This window comes from Eptatretus burgeri, chromosome 15, assembly GCF_056783735.1.
Source record: "Eptatretus burgeri isolate ZD-2024b chromosome 15, Ebu_testis_v1, whole genome shotgun sequence".
Classification (NCBI taxonomy): Eukaryota; Metazoa; Chordata; class Myxini; order Myxiniformes; family Myxinidae; genus Eptatretus; species Eptatretus burgeri.
Genome location: NC_140975.1, coordinates 28,272,864 through 28,291,454, shown reverse-complemented (window position 1 = coordinate 28,291,454; position 18,591 = coordinate 28,272,864). Strand labels below are relative to the sequence as shown.

The 18,591-nt window shown below is 42.0% G+C and overlaps 1 protein-coding gene across 1 annotated transcript in view; it reads left to right on the top strand.

The window, feature by feature from the left end:
- Positions 1-18,591, top strand: part of LOC147011803 (uncharacterized) — a 136,053-nt gene that overhangs the window by 96,753 nt on the left and 20,709 nt on the right. The window contains exons 3-6 of the mRNA XM_085856992.1: positions 7,643-8,332; positions 13,353-13,481; positions 17,756-17,837; positions 17,961-18,098. Coding sequence (XP_085713118.1) covers positions 7,643-8,332; positions 13,353-13,481; positions 17,756-17,837; positions 17,961-18,098 — 1,039 coding nt within the window. The remainder of the gene's footprint in view (positions 1-7,642; positions 8,333-13,352; positions 13,482-17,755; positions 17,838-17,960; positions 18,099-18,591) is intronic.

Below are 18,591 nucleotides of genomic sequence, written 5' to 3'. Positions count from 1 at the left end.
TATATATATATATATATATATATATATATATATATATATATACATACATATATGTTACTAAAACTCTCATCTTGTATGTATGCATGTTTATATGTATGTATGTATGTATGTTCCCGAAATACAGCCAAAACGGTACACAATAGCGCAAACATTTTCAGCCCACCTTACCCACCATTCTCCTGTGGTGTGCAGCTTCAAGTTTCGTTCAAATCGGGCAACAAAAAACTATTTAAAAATCAATTCCCAATTCAGTCAAGCACTCTTCGGGATTATTTGATCAATGTAAACAACCTCAGCAGTATAGTTCGCTGGAGCTATCTTTTTATCAACCGCTGTCACAACGGGTTCACGGGTGGTTCAGTAATATATATATATATATATATATATATATATATATATATATATATATATATATATATATATATATATATATATATATTATTTTAACCACTGACTAACTCACTGACTCACTCACTGACTCCCTGACTAATATTAAAGATCAGTACCTTCTGGATGACGTAGAAAGCTGAAATTACGTGTGCTGATGGATATCGGAGCCATAACATTGGAAAAAAAATCACAACCATTGGAAAGCATCCATAAATGAAAATATAAACAAATGAAAAATGCAGATGAGCGACCTGATACAACAGTGAAGCACAGTAATTTTGTGTGCCGACGGACATCAAAGCCAATATACCAGGCAAAAATCACAAAACTGACGGAAAGTGTCTGTAAATGAAAATATAAATAAAGGAAAAAAAGAGGAAAATCAAATGCAAGTGAGCGACCCGACACAATGGGGAAGCACAGTTCATTATTGCTTACATTGTGTAAGCATACCCTGCTAGTATTAGATATAGATATATATATTTTTTTTTTTACACCGTTTCTGTAATGTTATTCATCAACTCAGAACAAACTCAAAATGTCCTTTATCCACATGGAGAATGTCCCATTAGGTTACAACTTTGCGCGAGTCGAAGCTATCTTGGGATCCTGTAAGTTAATAGCTGCAGCATGAACACTATGGCAGAATGTGAAGCAGCCAAACCAGCGAAGGTGTCAGTCACATCAGCGTCTCCTAAAAGTAAACATCCCAGCACCTAATATTAGCTGAAAGTAAATCTCTGAAACCTGCCACGGTTAACCAGAGATCGGGTCCCATATTCTCACGCAACCCTTTGGCTTGGCGAAGAATCCTGCGTTGATGTCATTGGGGATGAAGCGGGGAAGGGTGAAGTCATTGCTGGCTATGAAATAAACACAAATCCAGACTAAGTGATTTTAGCAGGCAGGTGGTTGAAAGCTACGAAGAACAATAATGCCTTCTTCGTGAGTGCAATACAAGAGCTTTTGTAAAAACCATCAGGAGCAAAACATCTGAGTTTGTCACAACAAAGGCTTTTCAAACCCTGGTTTGTATTTGATTAATTATTCGATACGAAGGGGGAAAAATGGATGGGATCGATTTGGCTAATATACCTGACGTTCAAATTTGTAAACAAAGAACCAGGTGTTCCACTCGTTTATAGTCTCCAAATAGAGTTTTTTTCATTCTCTTTGAGTGTACAGGAGAGTTTTGGAAGTTCAATATGTCCCTGTTTCACTTTATTTGTTTATTAACATATTGTCATAATGGCCGACATTTCTGTGCATACCCAGAAGGATTGACTTTAAAAGTTATCATTCCCTGGAGGTATGGTGGTGAGTTGATATACTGTACGTCAATGACCTTCATTCGTGCATGACTTCAGAATACCCGTCGCCCCTCCTCTTTGTATCACATGGTCGTCATGTGATCGAAGGAATGAGATAAGAAATGGTCCCTTACAAATTCTCATCAGGTTCCCAACAGATCTCTTGAAAATTATTGGATATTTTATGATGGTTGTTTCAACTCCACATGACCCTGTTGTTCCACTGCAATATGTCAGGTATTGATTGATGAAGCTCTGAAGGACATTTATTGGTGTTTATGTTGTCGGATTTCTTCACCCACAGTGGTGTTTCTCCTGTGGTTGTTCAAGCCCGTTTCCTTCACCCAATAATTATCTTTGTTTGCACCTTGTGAATTAATTGAGCATAACCGGCACCTTCAGAATCCAAAATTGGTAATGTACAAGATGGATCGCTGGTAAAGTCCTGGTTCGACTAGTTGGTTCGCTCGGAAGGTTTTCAAATCCCAATGAGAAACGTCTCTGGTTAATATTCTTCATCGTTTCCATGTCATGCATTGTATCCTGGAGGGATCCATTCGTTTCTATCGTAGGTCGTAATCGGTTTCGCAGGTGTTTTTGGATATCTTGAAATTTCTTCCGCAGTCGTCAAACAAAAGTCCGATTTGTGCGGATCTTGCATTCTTCGGTGCTTCATATTGAAGGAGGGAGACTCCTTGGTAGTTACCATAGAACATCTTCAAGCTTGTGCAAAGCTTCAATAGTTAAGTATTCTTCACTAATGATGGTACAAAAATTTTTTCACCTTTCCTGTACTTGCCTTTGAACAGCAATTCTTGAAAAACCTCAATCGGCACTGGTTAATCATCAGCTTGTAGACTTTGGACATCTTTTGCACATAAAATCAATCGTCAGAGATTCCTCTCATCCGTCAGGAAAGTTATATCTTGTCACGTCTGAGCCCCATCTTGGTTATGTTGTGCTGATACTCCAGGCGTTACCTGTTTTCTTCTCATGTTGGACATCGCAAACTTTTGGTAAGACACTCCTTCAAGCAGTAGATAAATATTAGTGTTTAAAACAAGACTAGACTTGTTGTGAAATGCATAAATAAGTTTCTTCTTTTCATTGGGAGTTTCATTTCTGGTTTGGCGTTGCCTTCCATGGAACACACATCTGTCAGTTTTCATGAGTCTAGTACTTCTGGGCTCAACATGAACTATCTTCATTCAGCTTAAGGCTTCGTGTTGCCATCATTGAACGTTTTATTCCCAGCTGTATGAGTGTGCAATAATTAATCAGTGACAATGGTGTAAACAGGAGTGGAGTCTCATGCTCAGCCTATCATTCTCCACTGCTATCATGCAAGTTGGACAATCACTGAGGGATCTAACGCCATTGATGTGCTGGTTGATAAGGAAATATCACGAGACCTCAGGGTGATGTAATATTGCTCAAAAGTCCTTAATTGAAGGGTTAATGCTTCCACGTTTTCAATTTGCATATGGTCCACAAAATGTGGCTAAAAGTCTGTTGTGTGTGTGTGTGTGTGTGTGTGTGTGTGTGTGTGTGTGTGTGTGTGTGTGTGTGTGTGTGTGTGTGTGTGTGTGTGTGTGTGTGTGTGTGTGTTTCGTCAAATTTTCAACCACCTTTTATGATGAGAATATGGAGAAGACTAGTAATTGGGTCAAAATCTCAGAGGGCAAAGTCACACTTGGTACAAATGGACCTTACTACCCTGGCTGTCACGCAGCACGAGACGGCTCGATTTTGGAATGGCTTCCTTGTTTATTTATTTACTGTTTGAGCTTTTGTCAAATTTTCAACAAATCTTTATTATGAGAATATGGAGAACACTAATTAATAAATTTAACATTTTTTTTTTTAGCTGTTGTTTTCGTCAAGTTTACTTTGCGTTCAAAGCAGACGCAGACGGACTTTGCATTTTGCGATGATTTCTAGTTAGCTCAACAATAACTTAGTTCAGGGGAACTTATGGGATGGCGCGTCGTCCGTCCGTCTGTAAACGCTTGCCACTTCTCTGAAACTACACACACGATTTTGATAAAACTTCATCACAACTTTCATCACCCAGAATGTACCAAAGTTTGTCCACACCATTAAAATAAATTGGGGTCAAAGGATGTTCACGGGGGGGGGGGGGGTTACCTCCAAAATGTGTATTTGCTTTCTTCTCCGAAACCACACACACAATTTTGATGAAACTTAACCACAACCTTCATCACCCATGATATACCAATTTTGTACATGCTACTTAAAAACAAATTGAGGTCTAAAGGGGTTTACAAGGGGGAGGGGGGAGTGGGGATGCCCCCCCCCCCAAAATAGGTATTTGCTTTTCCTCCAGAAACTACACACACAATTCAATGAAACTTGACCACAGCCTTCATCACCCGTGATGTACCAAAGTTTATTCATAACATTAAAATAAATCAGGCTCTGGCTTGAAGTAGGGAGGGGATTTATGACTTAGGGTTGGGAGGGGGGGTGACAACTTTGGGTTGGGGGGGGAGCAAAGATGGCACAAAGTTGGGAGGGGAGGTTGAGGTTTTGAGGGGGAAAGGGATTGAAGACTTTTGGTGAGGAAGGAGCGGGGGTGGTGAGGAGTTGTGGTGGGGGGATTGATGGCTTCGGGTTGTGAGGGGGAGGGGGAGGATTTGGGGTTGGGGGGGGGGAAGAGTTGAGGACTTAGAATTTCCACAGTCCTCTGCCAGTATGCAAATATCTTCTCAGCTATCCTCCTGTCACATATACACGCACACACGCACACACGCACACACGCACACACGCACACACACACGCACACACACGCACACGGGCTGCGGCTCGAGTCCGGTATTGTAAGAGCCAATATGGCAGCAAAAGGAGACCTCAGTGACTTTGAACAATTGTTTCTGCACGTTTATCAGACGTTTCAGTGACAAAGGCTGTGGGAATTGCTCACGTGTCACAAGGAACTGTCTCAATGATGATGTCAGCCTGAGAAAAAGAAGGAAAGACATCATCATTAAATAAAAATAAAAAATGACCGTTTTTACACCCATTTTTCCCTGCTGTGCAGGGGTTTGGCTTTTTTTGTGAGGCAATGTTTTATGGCCGGATGCCCTTCCTGACGCCAACCCTGGTCGCCTCTTACGACACACAGGGATATGGTACACCTATTCTAACCGGGGCATACACCGGAACCAGTACACTGGTACTCATTTCGCCGACCTCGGAAGGATGACAGGCTGAGTCAACCCCCTGGTGTTAATTCAGCAGCCAACGGGGCTTGAACTCAGGACACTGGGATCCCAAGCCGCCACCCTAACCACTAAGCCAACACCAGGCTTAAAGACATCATCATTGAAGAGCAAATTACTCGACAAGTGGTGATGCACGGGCATTAGTCCGAACTGTGCGCTGAAATAGGAGAGCAATGGCAGACAAACTGCACACAGAGTTCAATGTGGGTTGTGAGCATCCTGCATCATTGAAAAAGGTGGGAAGGGAACTTCATCGGGCGGGATACCATAGCTGGGTTGCTATGTACAAGCCACTCATAACACATGGCAATGCCCATTTGCGGGTCCACTAGTGGAAGGAGCAGAGGCAATGGACTGCCGAGCAGTGGAGGAATGTGATATGGTCTGATGAGTCATCCTTCATCATGTTCTCGATGAATGGACGTGTGCACGTGTGGTGACAGCTCTGGGAGCTCGACAGCCCAAAATGCCTGGTTCCAACAGTAAAAGGTTCTGGTGGTTCCATAAGGGGGTGGGACACATTATTTTTTGCATGGCCTGGGTCCACTCATTCTATTAGACGGCAGGGTTGATTTTGAGTGATAATTTGCATCTCATTATGCAGAATTTATTCCCTGTTGGGAGGGGTGTCTTTCAAGATGACAATGCTCCAGTCTACAAGGCACGTGTTGTCACCGGGTGGTTTGAGGAGCATGAGGATGAAGTTACCCATCTTCCCTGGTCCTCCCATTTGCAGGATCTCAATCACATGGAGCATTTGTGGGAATGTCTGGAGAAGCGCCTGAGATGGTGGTTTCTGCCTCCATCAAACCAACATTAATCGGAGAACTTCCTTGTAGAACAATAGTGTCACATTCCTCCAGAACCCTTCCAGATCCTTGTTGACTCCATGCCACTGTATCCATGCCATTCTGTATGCACATCGTAGCCCAACACGCTACTAAGTGACATTCTGTGGGTGTTTCCATTTTTTTGGTCCACTACCTGGATATAAATAAGAACCTCTTGCAGAAGTCAGAGGCACAGTAAGAAAAAGAGAACTTAAAGTTTTACAACTTGCCTGTGAGTAAGCTTCTCATTCACTGGTGGTTTTTCAATTGTCGACTGTCCCTCTCCTGGCTTTACTCGACCTGCACTCTGTGCCCTCCACTAATTCCCAGTCCCCCACGGTTGCACATGATTTTCAATAAACTCGCACCGAAGTTACCTTCCCAAAGCCCAAGCCTGCTGCTAACCTCCATTAATTCATCCCACTCATTTATCCTCTGTGGAACTGGAGCTCTGAACATATTCTCGGTGCTGTAGCTCCCAGCATGTTCTCAGTCCTATTGCTGTCAACATGTCCTCAAGTCATGTAGTTACCACCACATTCTTGGTCCTGGAGTTTCCAGTGTGTTCTCAGTCCCGGAGTTCTCAGCAGGTTCTCGGTCAAGCAGTTCCCAGCGGATTCTCGGTCAAGGAGTTCCCAGCAGTTTATCAGTCCCATAGTTCCCAGTGTGTTCTCAGTCTGGGAGTTCACAGCACATTCACGTTCCCAGATTCCGCAGCACATTCACGGTACTGTATATGTGCAGCGTTATCATGGTCCCGGAGTCTGCAGCGCGTTCTCAGTTCTGTAGCTTCGCGCTGTGTGGGTGAGACTGCAGCCCTCTGGCATATTTAATGTTGTCCTGGTGATATTCACATTGAATCAGCATGCTTACATATTTGTATTAGTTTAGTTGGTAATGCATTTTGCGTGGAGTTTACAAATGAATTTTGATATCCTGGACAAACCTTAATTTATCATTTTGTTCATGTCCACAAGTTTCCTTCCTACAGTAACAAGACTTTGTTTGAAACTGCCTTAGGATTCCAATGGCACCTCCCCTTTGGGAATGTATAAATCATTTGATCTAGTTTGTGCAATTAAACCTCCCAGGGCATCCACGATTATGGTAAAAACGTTGCAATTAAAAAAAACTTATTGCAGAAAAGAGATGCTCATTAATATTAATAATATTAATGAATACTGCAATAATAATGGGGTTTTTTTAAAAAAAAAATTGTACAATGTTATTGACAAATGGGGAAGGTTAATGAGGATTTCATTCAAGCGATAGCATTGTGAGTTTGTGCGTTGAAGCAGATAATCACTCGTAATACTCTATAGGATAGATACTTCCAGAGAGTTGCCAAAATCCATTTTTTCACAAACAGATAAGCACGTGCCTTCTTTAGGGGGAAACAAAGCTTTCTCAGTATTATGAATGCCAGGGAATGCTCAGATCAGAATGTGAGCCTTTGTATGCAGTACAGGATGGGTATGGGGGCAGGCAACACATTGGATCGAAACTCGACAAAAGGGAGTGTGGATGCCATAAATCGCAAACAGGATGGCTCAAATTGGACCGAGTTGTGGAGCTTCGCGGTGGGGGTCGGAAGAAGCAAAATATGGATAACTGCTCTGTAAATGCAGCTCTCGAGGTCTTCAGCAATGCTGTGCTTGTTTAGATTGGACTCGATGAATGAATAAGTAAACCACAGAAATGTTTTTGACTGTAATGCTCTTCATGACATTTCATTGATGGTAGCTCATCTCCTGAATTTTGTTTTCAACTTCCGCTCGACTTTCAGTACTTAGCTGGGTTTTGAGCTGAGAGCAACTGGTGTCTTTAAAAATGCTGAAACTAATCTATGTTTTTTTTTTTTTTTCAGGTGGCATTCCTTTTGAAGAACATTCACCCAGAATGAGCAGATCTAGTGTTCGCTGGGCCAATACTGATGTCCTTCCTGCAGCTGTTTATTGTGAAGATCACACACGGAATGAATCACCTGAGGGCAGAAATGGTATCAAGTGTGCGGCACCGGTGTTTCCACAAGCAGATGTTAGCTTCACAGACGTGCACCCTCAAGCTGGCATGGGTCTGCCAACCAAAGGACTGCAGAGTGATTCAAGAATTGTTTTCATGCAGGAAAATAACAATAATGCTGTTCCTGGAGACAAGATAGAACATCACAGTGAACTCTCTCAGGTGAAAAGCAACTCATCTCCCAATGCTCACAGCATCGAATTATCTAATGGACAGGGATTGAACAGAAGCCTTTGTAAAGACCATGAGGAAGGCATTCCAGATATTGTCCACTCAACATTTGACAGCAGGGGCCTGAGAAGAGACGGCGAGTTTGAAAGAAAGGAGGGCAATGTTGAAACAATTGCCATATCTCCACTGTCATCACCATCCCTCAACCATTCCCTTTCCAGTCTTGGTCCTGGGAAGTTGATTGATGGGAAAGGGGGTCCCAGGTCGGTCGAGCTGTTCGGCTACGTGGGTATTGATGCTGCATTAGAACAGCTGCAGAGGAAAGCGATGAAGGAAGGTCTGGAGTTCAATATCATGATTGTTGGTAGGTCCTGCTTTCCCTGGAATATTGGGATTTTGGGATTATTGGAGAATAATGCTATTTATTCAGAAAAATTGAAAACAACAGATGGTTGTGAAATTCATTGGATTCGTGTGTGTGTGTGTGTGTGTGTGTGTGTGTGTGTGTGTGTGTGTGTGTGTGTGTGTGTGTGTGTGTGTGTGTGTGTGTGTGTGTGTGTGTGTGTAACACACACATCCATATACATATACATGTGATTTTGATACAGGGACTCAGGAAAAGTACATGTGTTAATGTCTTTGACTAGACTTGGTGGTGTAATGGTGAGAGCACCACTCTTTAGTATGAGAGGTCTGTGGTTTGAACCCCAGCCTCGTCAAACCAAAAACTTTAAAATGGCATGTGCTACGTCCTACGTCCTTGCTTGACACTCCACATTTAAAAGGACAGAGTATGGACAAACAACCAGAGGTTTACAACCATTTCACAGACTTGATGTGCCTAATGGCTTCCTCTTGCATTGAAGTTCCTTATAAGGGAGCTCACAAAATATTACAACTTACTATCAATGTTTTCCTTTTCATTTGAACACTCAATTTAATTTGTCTGGCTTTTTTTTCCATATCTTCCTTGTGTTGATGTCTTTCGGAACACACACCATGAATCAATGCATTTGTAGTTACACTGCAGTAGAACCAGAACAAATTTCAACATAATTTTCAAAATTTCTGCTTGCATCCCGGAGGAAAAAAAAAATGACAGTAGGTGTCGTCCAGGATGGGCACTTTCAAATGAATTTGGAATGTATTTCAGTCTTGCTCAAGGAACCGTCTTCGCTGTTATAATAAGCAACAAGCTGCAATTATTTATTTCATTTTTATATTACTCCTTAGCTGTAATTTGAATGAAATTCATCTGAAATGTAATTCCTCTTAATACGTTTGAATCCCGACCCGGCGATGATCTGTCACCATGGTGTGTTTCGCATGCCGGGTGAGGCATCGGAAGTGTGTGCCATCCGTGGGATGGATGTTAATCTGGAGGACCCATCTCCCGAGCGCTGGTCATTGGTGGATGTTGAGATCCCATGGTGATTTTAGCGAAGAGTAGATGAGATATCCTCGATTCCAGAAAGACTTGGGTGATATTCACTCCCTGCAGCCGACGCCACAAGGAGGAATCAATTGGGCTGTAGAACAATGAGAAGGAGAAGAAGATACCTGATGGTATTTCGTGTTGAGGAGCAACATATTCCAGTAAAGTACTCGAACGGCACTTTGTAAAGTGCACACCCCTCCCAGGCTGAACAGTTTACGTTTTGTATCCTACTGAGAGGCCAGATCGGAATCCGGACCTGAACCAAAATCCAATATTCTTGTTCTTGTCACATAACCAACTCATCCACCAAGTTTTGTCAAAACCCCTCCATTACTTTTTGAAACACTGTATCATGCTTTCTTTATATCATTTTTGGCCCCAACTCTCAATGGTGAAGTATCATTTAAAAAGGGTGGTGATAGGGTGATGCATAAGACTCCTTCAATAGCGCTATACTTCCAGAATTTTTTAAACGATCTTTAACATCATTATTTTATTATAATTGAAGTACAGAAGGTATTTAAACACTGTGCTGGTATCGTGTTCTATGAACTCTCCAGAATTAAAAAAATTCTCGGATCTGGATCTTCACCAAATTCAAATCAATTTGTTCTTGGCGCACACCCAACCTGACCAGTAAGTTTCGTCCAAATCTGTGCATGACTTTTTGAAATACCCTGCTATACATCATTTTGGCCCTATCTCTCAATGGAAAAGAATCACTTAAAAATTCTCGTATCCAGATCCGGATCTTCAGAAAAGTCTAAAAAAAATTCATCCTTGTCACACACCCAACCTGTCCACCAAATTTTGTTTGAATCTGTCCACAACGTTTTGAGATATCCTGCTTACAGACAGGCAGACAAACAAAAGGACAGCGGTGAAAACATAACCTCCATCCACCTTCAGTGGCAGAGATAATTAATTACTCCAAATCAATTACTGTACTCCAAGTCATTCCAATTACTAATCTTTTAGTTCTTATTATAGATGAGAACTAATTTCAATTGTATGTCATGTTTCCACTTTTGAATTGTAATTGGTCGAAAATGTTTTCCTTGAAAATGTGATAAGAGGAAAAACCATTATTTAGAATGAAAAATAGGACCACTGGACCTGGAGCTTATCTGGTCCCTGGCTTAATGTTGAAACCCAAATTTGGTAGCATTCTGATTAGTGGGTTTGAAGAGGAATGTTTTTGAAGGAATTTACATGATTTTTTCCCCCAAAATTTACTCAGTCAGCCATTTTGACACACTTCTGGTCACTTGATCAGCATGACCTCCACAATGTAACATCACATCCCTGTTCTAATGTTGTAACCAAAATTTGGTAGCATTCTGAGTGGTGGGTCAGGAGAAGAAGATTTTTTTCAAGGAATTAATGCGATTTTCCCAAAAGTTGATTAAGTCGGCCATTTTGACACTTCCTATCAGATGATAAGCATGTCCTCCGCAATTTAGTATCCCAAACCTGGCCGAATGTTGTACCCAAATTTGGTAACATTCTCACTGGTGGGTCTGGAGAAGAAGATTTTTGAAGGAATTTACACGATTTTCCCCAAAATTGATTAAGCTGACCATTTTGACAAACTTCTGGTCATGTGATCGGCATGACCTTTGCAATTTACTTTCCCTACACTGGCCGAATGTTGTATCCCAATTTGGTAGCATTCTGACTGGTGGGTCCAGAGAAGAAGATTTTTGAAGAAATTTACTGTCGGCCATTTTGACCTACTTAGTCAAGTGACCAGAACGAGCTTTGCAATCCCTGTTACCAGTCAGGAGAGGAACAATGCTGCCAAATTTCAGCTGGATCGGCCCAGCAGTTTGGCTAAAGTTGAAATAGGAGACGGACAGACAGACAGATGACAATACCTTTTCTGGAATTTAAATTCCACATCAGCTAAAACTCACAAGGACCCATTCAATTGATGATGATGATGATTCAATATTGTGGCTGATTAAGCCAGCTGTGAAGCAGGCGAAATGTGGCCTGAGACTGGGACTGCTCTCACTTTTTTGCTCAAATTGGCAGAGTCGATCTAGTTTTTTACTTTTGGTTTGAAGCGCCTTCTTCTTCTTTAAAAAAAAAATATATATATATATATAAATTATATATGTAGCGCCCTAAGCCTTAAAATAAGAAATTATTTATTAAAGCCTGACATTTGAAGAACAAGCCAGTTCTCTACCTCGGCGGTGTTGAGAGTGGTGTGCTGGTAACAACACGTAAACTTCCATTAGGTATGGTTCTGTGCGGTGGATGGGTCCAACTCCATGTCCCAGCAAGAACACCTTTGATTTACTTCTTTATTCTACCACTGTTTGCTATCTTTTACCAATATGAATCCTGAACTGCATATCTTCCAACATATACATATTTATATATGTTTGACATTAAAAGACCTCCTCACCATCCTCAAGATGGTGAAGAGGTAGTGCATTCACCTTTGAGCTGGCTAGTCTGGGTTAGATTATCAATCCAAGTTAAAACTGTCAGATTGTTGCTTCACGGAACAAGGTGTTGCATCACAAAGTGTGCCATCCTTCGGATGGACATCAAGCCGATTGTCCCTCCTGTTTAGCGTTAACCGGTGGATGAGAAAGATCCCATGATGTCCTTTGCGAAGAGTAGGTGAGTTATCCTTGGCACCCTGAACAAATTCAAAATTCCTGCCCTGATGGACTGCTGCGAGGGCAACGGCAAACTATCCAGCATAACCTTGGCTAAAAAGCTACTTCAACAGCATCGACACTCTGTAAAGGAATATGGTACATCTTATCTCATCTCATATATTGTGTGGTTCATCAGCATTTAAAAAGCACATTATGGGGTTGACAGTGATATTGTAAATTTGGCATTATTTATGAAATATCATCCTTTGTAACCAAGCTCAGTTGCATAATGGTTGTCGAGTACCCGCTCGTAGACTGGGCGGTGGTCGTGGGTTCAACTGCAGGCCACATCATAACATAACGCAGGCTTTATAAAGAGAAATTGGTATGTGCTGCTTCCTTGCTTGATGCTCAGCATTTAACAGAACATGGACAAAACAATGCTGCGAAGGCAATGGCAAACCACCTAATGCAACCCTTGCCAAGAAACTGCCTCTGAAGCACCGACGCTCTGTGAAAAGTATGGTACAGGTTTTCTGTTGATCATCCTTGGAATAAAGAATGATCCCCCTGTGATAATGTGTGAGGCACAATGTGCCTGTTATGGATTTGTCAGGAAGGTGGATTTGTCTCATCATGCTGGGTGGTTGTAAATTACAACCACAAAGTGAGGCTAAAAAGCTGTTTTTCTTGTTCCATTTCCCACTCCTTTAGTACTTTGCCTTTTCCATTGTTTATGTACGTTGTCTTTAGTAAGATCAAAGGCTATGGTGAATTCCAGATTTTTCTACATTCTAGTGAAAGATCCATATCATTGTCCTATGGTTATGATGTTTATCTTCACATTTACAGCTATTTTGTATTTGAATTATTATTGTGGGCTGACACGGTGGCCCCAAAATAGGTCTTTGCTCTCTTCTCCGAAACTACACACACAACTTTGATGAAACTCGACCACAACCTCCATCACCCGTGATGGACCAACGTTTGTTCATGGCATAAATAAATAAAAATCAGGGTCTATTAAAGGGGGTTTGCGGGGTATTTGAGTGACTGTTGCACCTGATCCAGGTGAGCTTCAGGACGCATGGTCCTATTTTAATTGCATTATTATAAATGAGTGAACTGGACAAAGTTTTTTAAAAGTACTATATCAACGATTAATGATCTGATTATAACACATGAATACTTGTTCCTCTTAATGAATCTTAATTGTTAAAATTTGCAGTGTAATGATGTTTACAATTGTACCGAACCAGTGTCCATCTTTTAACCCTTCATTATATCTCACCTATGATGTCATCACGTGTGTCACATGCATGATGTAGGACAAAGTGGCTTGGGAAAATCCACTCTCATGAACACGCTGTTCAAAGGACAGGTTAGCTGCAAATCGAGCATTCCCCCGAGACCGTCGGAACCAAAGAAGACGCTCGAGATCCAGACAGTAAGTCATGGTAAGTACCCCTCCCGGTGGACCGCTCTCAAAGTTTCTCCTCTCAAGTGCTGCGAATCGGTGTGGGTGGCTAATGGCATGACCTCACGGTACCAACCAGGACAAAATTATTTGCTCACTTTTTGTTTTGACACATTCGTCGCTCATTTTGCTTTCAGAAGTCTGCAGCGAAGAAATGTTTATTATATGATCAGCACACAGTGTCCAACTGAGTTCTGTGTAAAAAAAATTTCCTGCCACTGTCTGGCTTTCCAATTCACAAAATAACTTCCTGTCAAACAGATCTCACCAAATGCCATTTGCTGATAATGCTTTCAATGCAAAAAGGGATCCATTGTGACAGTGAGATGACACAAAGACAATCACGAGAGCAGTTTCCCAAGCACCCTTTTGCGGATGATGTCCTCAACGGAAGAGGAACATGGTCGTGGTATATGGGCTTTGGCAATGAGGTTCACCAATGATGAACCGGATCATGCGAATACAAACACAGTACGCTTTCTAAATGTGCGAAAGCAGTTTGTCTTCAGCACACTACGTGCTCATTCGTCTGCGCTCCATTCATGGCTTGATTTATGATGGGATCGTTTCTCCCTAATGCTCTCTGCAGCTGTCCTTCGCCCACCGGGGTGTAGGCCCCTTAAGGGATTTGCTTGTGTTGCGGCACTGGTTCTTAACCGTGAAGACTTGGTTTTGCGTTTAATGACAAGCACCGCAATTAAAGCACGATTTTCAGGACTCGCGGGGGTTAATTGGAAAGAGTGGTCACAATGTTTGTGACATATTTGGCAGTAAATCTGTAGACAAGGGAAGGGTTAGCCTGGATATATATATATATATATATATATATATATATATATATATATATATATATATATATATATATATGTATATGTATATATATATATATATATATATATATATATATATATATATATATATATATATATATATATATCCAGGATGGCCTGAAGGTATGCACACTCACCTCAAAACTGTCTAGCCTGGGTTAGAATCCTGGCCTAGCTGGAAACAGTCATCCCGGAGTTTCACAGGCATGGTGATTCATCAATGTGTGTGCCGTACCTCGATTGGACGTTGAACTAGGTGTCCAGTCTGCCAGCATTAGTTGTTGGACATTAAAGATTCCAAAGTGTCCTTCACAAAGAGTGGGTGAACTATCACTTGTACGCTGAACAAATTACAAATTCCTGCCCTAACTAGTGCTGGGAAGGCAATTGCAAACTGCCCAGTATAACCTTTGCCAAGAAATTGCTTTGGCTGCATCAACGCTTTGTAACAAGAGTATGGTACATCATTTGTTCCTGTCGTTGTTGCCTCGTATGCAGCCTATGGGTGCTGGTTGCATCTTTTTCTGGAAGTGCAGCTCTGCCGCTGTTGCAACACCCATTACCAGTAGGCTGGTACTCATTTTGCCAACTTCGGAAGGATGACAGTCTGAGTCAAGCCACCTGGTGTTATTTCAGTGGCACAACAGGACTCAAACTTCAAGACCCTAAGATCTTAAGCCAGCCACCTAAACTGTCAAGCCAACAGCAACCTCGTTCCTGTCGTGAAAATGGCACATTAATTTCATCACCTGTGTGCAGTGTGACACTGCTGTACATTAGGAGTACCTTATAGCATTGTAGAGCATTTATCACAAGTGCTGATGAAAAGCACAAACACCTTAAGTGCATAAATAAAACCCAGCAAGTTGTGAAAGGGTTAAGCTCTAAGTATAAGTTTGCTGATGAAGAAGAAAGTGGCGACAAAGTGTCCAACTGCCAAACAGTACACATTGATCAGTATGGAAAGCCGTTTTGCGAGCTGGAGGTCCCACCATACGTGCCCCACCCCATCTTTTCTCATGGTTCATCGTACGAGTTCTCTCATGGGTTCGGTTCCTTACAACCAGCCGTGTTGTGGCTTGTCGGGGTTTTCCTTTCGGCAAGAAAGACCAATTGACATCTCGGGGCGTTTCTGTGCATGATCGAGATTATTTGAGTCGGCTTGTTATCCACACTGATATTGTTCGTATTGTGTTGTGATGCTTTGCCAAAATGGTGCTGTGCCTAGGTGGAACTGATGCCCTGTTGTGCAAGTTGCTGTGTGCTCTGTTTCCGGTTCTAAAGATAATTTTTGCATTGAAGACAAATTTATTTTTGAGTGTGTGCCGTCACGTAAATTCATCCAACAGGACGGGGCAGAGGGCAGCGCACTTACCTCTGATCTGTCTAGCCTTGGTTAGAATCCTGACCTTCACAAGCAGGGTGATACATCAATGTATGTGCCATACTTCATGCCTGGTGTTGGCTTAATGGCTGGAGTGGTGGGCTTGGGATCCTAGAGTCCTGAGTTCAAATCCCACTTTGCTGTTGAATTAATACCAGGTGGAATTGACAGCCTGTCATCCTTCCAAGTTTGGCAAAATGAGTTCCAGCTTTGCTGGTATCCAGTGTTGGAGTGGCGACCCGTCCAGGATTGTGCCCAATAGCCCAGGAGACTGCTTAGGCAGCACCAACGCTCTGCACAGAGTATGGTCCCAATGGATGGATGTGCCGTTCTTCGGATTGATGTTAAATTGGGCATTCCACTTGCCAGCATTAGTTGGTGGATATTAACAATCCCATCGTGTCTTTCGTGAAGAGTAGTTGGGTTATAATCAGCACCCTCAACAAATTACGAATTCCTGCACTCTTGTTGAATGTCAGGCCTGGTCCACCAGGTGGTGAAAAACTTGGTGCAATTTTTTTTCCACTTGTCAGTCCATGAGTGAAGTAGTTGGCGAAGTTAGAGAACCAAAAGTAAATGTTAGTGGCTGTCACATAAGCCATCTTAATTTAACTTGGACATTGTCAGATGAATAGTTTTGAAACGTCAAACATACAGGTAGTGGCCAGTATGGCCTGTATGTGCCGTGGCAGAGTCCACCAGCGTCTGGAATTCTGTAGGAGGGATGCGGCACCATTCTTATACGAGAAAGTCAATCAACTCACACCTGTTTGATGGAGGTGGAAAACGTCGTTCCAGAATATTCCATAAATGCTTGATTGGGTTCGGATCTCGTGACTGAGAAGGGAATGACATATGGATAACATCAATGTCATGCTCATCAAAGCATTTGGTGACCACACGTGCTCTATGGATGGAGGCATTGGGGGGCGTCCACAGCCGTTGCACAAAAATTGCTGCCATCTGTCGGATGGGACATGCTAAGGTGGGGACCCTTCCACTATCATTGCTTGCCAGTGGACATTTTGACTCATCAAAGGTGTCTTTCACAAAAAAGTAGGCCACTGTGCCAGCACAGTCTAGTGGTGGCAGATGCCATCTCAACTTACCACGATACGGTATTACGCACTATACAACAGTTCCACCATCATCCTTCAGTGGACCTGATCAGCCTAAAAATGATACACACATACACACACGATCATAAATTTGTGTTGTGCATACCTTAATTACACAAAATGGCAGAAATTTTGACCCCCCCCCCCCACCACTCCTTCCCTGGTTCCATGTTCCCCATCCATCCTCCTCACTCTTTACCTTTCCTTCTCCAAAATATCCTTCCTTTTCTCAGAACTCTTTTTCTGATTAAACACCCTCATCCAAACTTCCACTGCATGGTGTATTACGACAATGTGGCGTGACAGGCAGCATCACCAACCAGGAAAACCTTGTCTGCCCTCAAGGGTCAGGTCCGACGTTTTGGCCACCAAGTGACCTCCAACAGAGACTATCATTTGGTGACCGAAACATCAAACCCCTTCCTGGTTAGTGGTGCTGGCATCCAACAAATATTTTGAATATGATATGGTTCCAAACTAAATAATGTGAGCTACACTCCAACAAAATTAATATACAGCTTTTAAAAAAGATGCAATTTTCTACTCGTCTCATTAGTAATTAATGTACCCACAAAGTCAAATACAAGAAGCACTTTTTTAAATTAATTTATTTTTTTAATACCATGTCGAGGCTCGTGTAAGAGATAAACAATTAGCACTTCGACCTTTGCCAGTTTTGTGAAGTCAGGAATTTGTTCTTTATTACTGCCGAATCTCCATGTCGGCCTCAGGGCATGCAGTCGGTGCTGTGCTCCCATTGGCCATACATTTGTGACGTAATGATGCACCATGAGGATATTATATGAATCAAAGTTATTCAAAATTAATCAGATGTTTACAAAGTTGTGATTTTAATGATAAATCCAAAAACACGATTTGTGAAACGTTCATTCCCTTCTTCTTTTTTTTCTTTTCCTTCAAGTGATTGAGGAACGAGGTGTCAGGATGAAACTCACCGTCATAGACACTCCGGGATTTGGAGACCAAATTGACAACGGTGGCTGGTGAGAAGAGGACATCTGTAATTCAGCCTTAACTTTGTCTCTGATAGCAACACATAGACAAAGGTAAACATGCAAAAAATAAATCAACTTCAAGGTAAATGGACCCACCCTTTTCCTTCGTAGTTGGGAGCCAATTATACGCTACATCGGGGAGCAGTATGAGAGGTACCTTCTGGAGGAGATGCAGGTCAAACGGAAGAGACGCATACCAGACTCACGAGTCCACTGCTGTGTCTACTGCATCCCATCCACAGGACATACGTAAGCTTGTTTTGATTATAATCAGGCCGGAGTAGGAAAAATACAGCAATTCTTTGTGGAGAGTGACAAGGTCAGATTTCATTATATGTATGTATGTATATATATATATATATATATATATATATATATATATATATATATATATATATATATATATATATATATATATATATATATATATATACAGTATCATATGAATGCATCCACACATCCAGGTCCTCAGACAGTTATTTCCTTAAATTCATGTCCAGATTAGCCCCATCCCCATGTCTAATGGGATCTTAAATGTGATGTGTTGAGAAGGGTGAAGGATAGATCCCCTCTCTTATGGGAAGCTTTTTTTTCTTTACGACAGACACGTTTACACACATTTCTTTCACGAGCTCTGAAGCCCGCCCTCGTTTTTCCTCAGCAACATTCTTTGGCGAGCTCCGATGCCCGCCTTTTTTGAGAGCGCACGTGTCGTCATGGTAACCGTGCCCCAGTGGGGCGG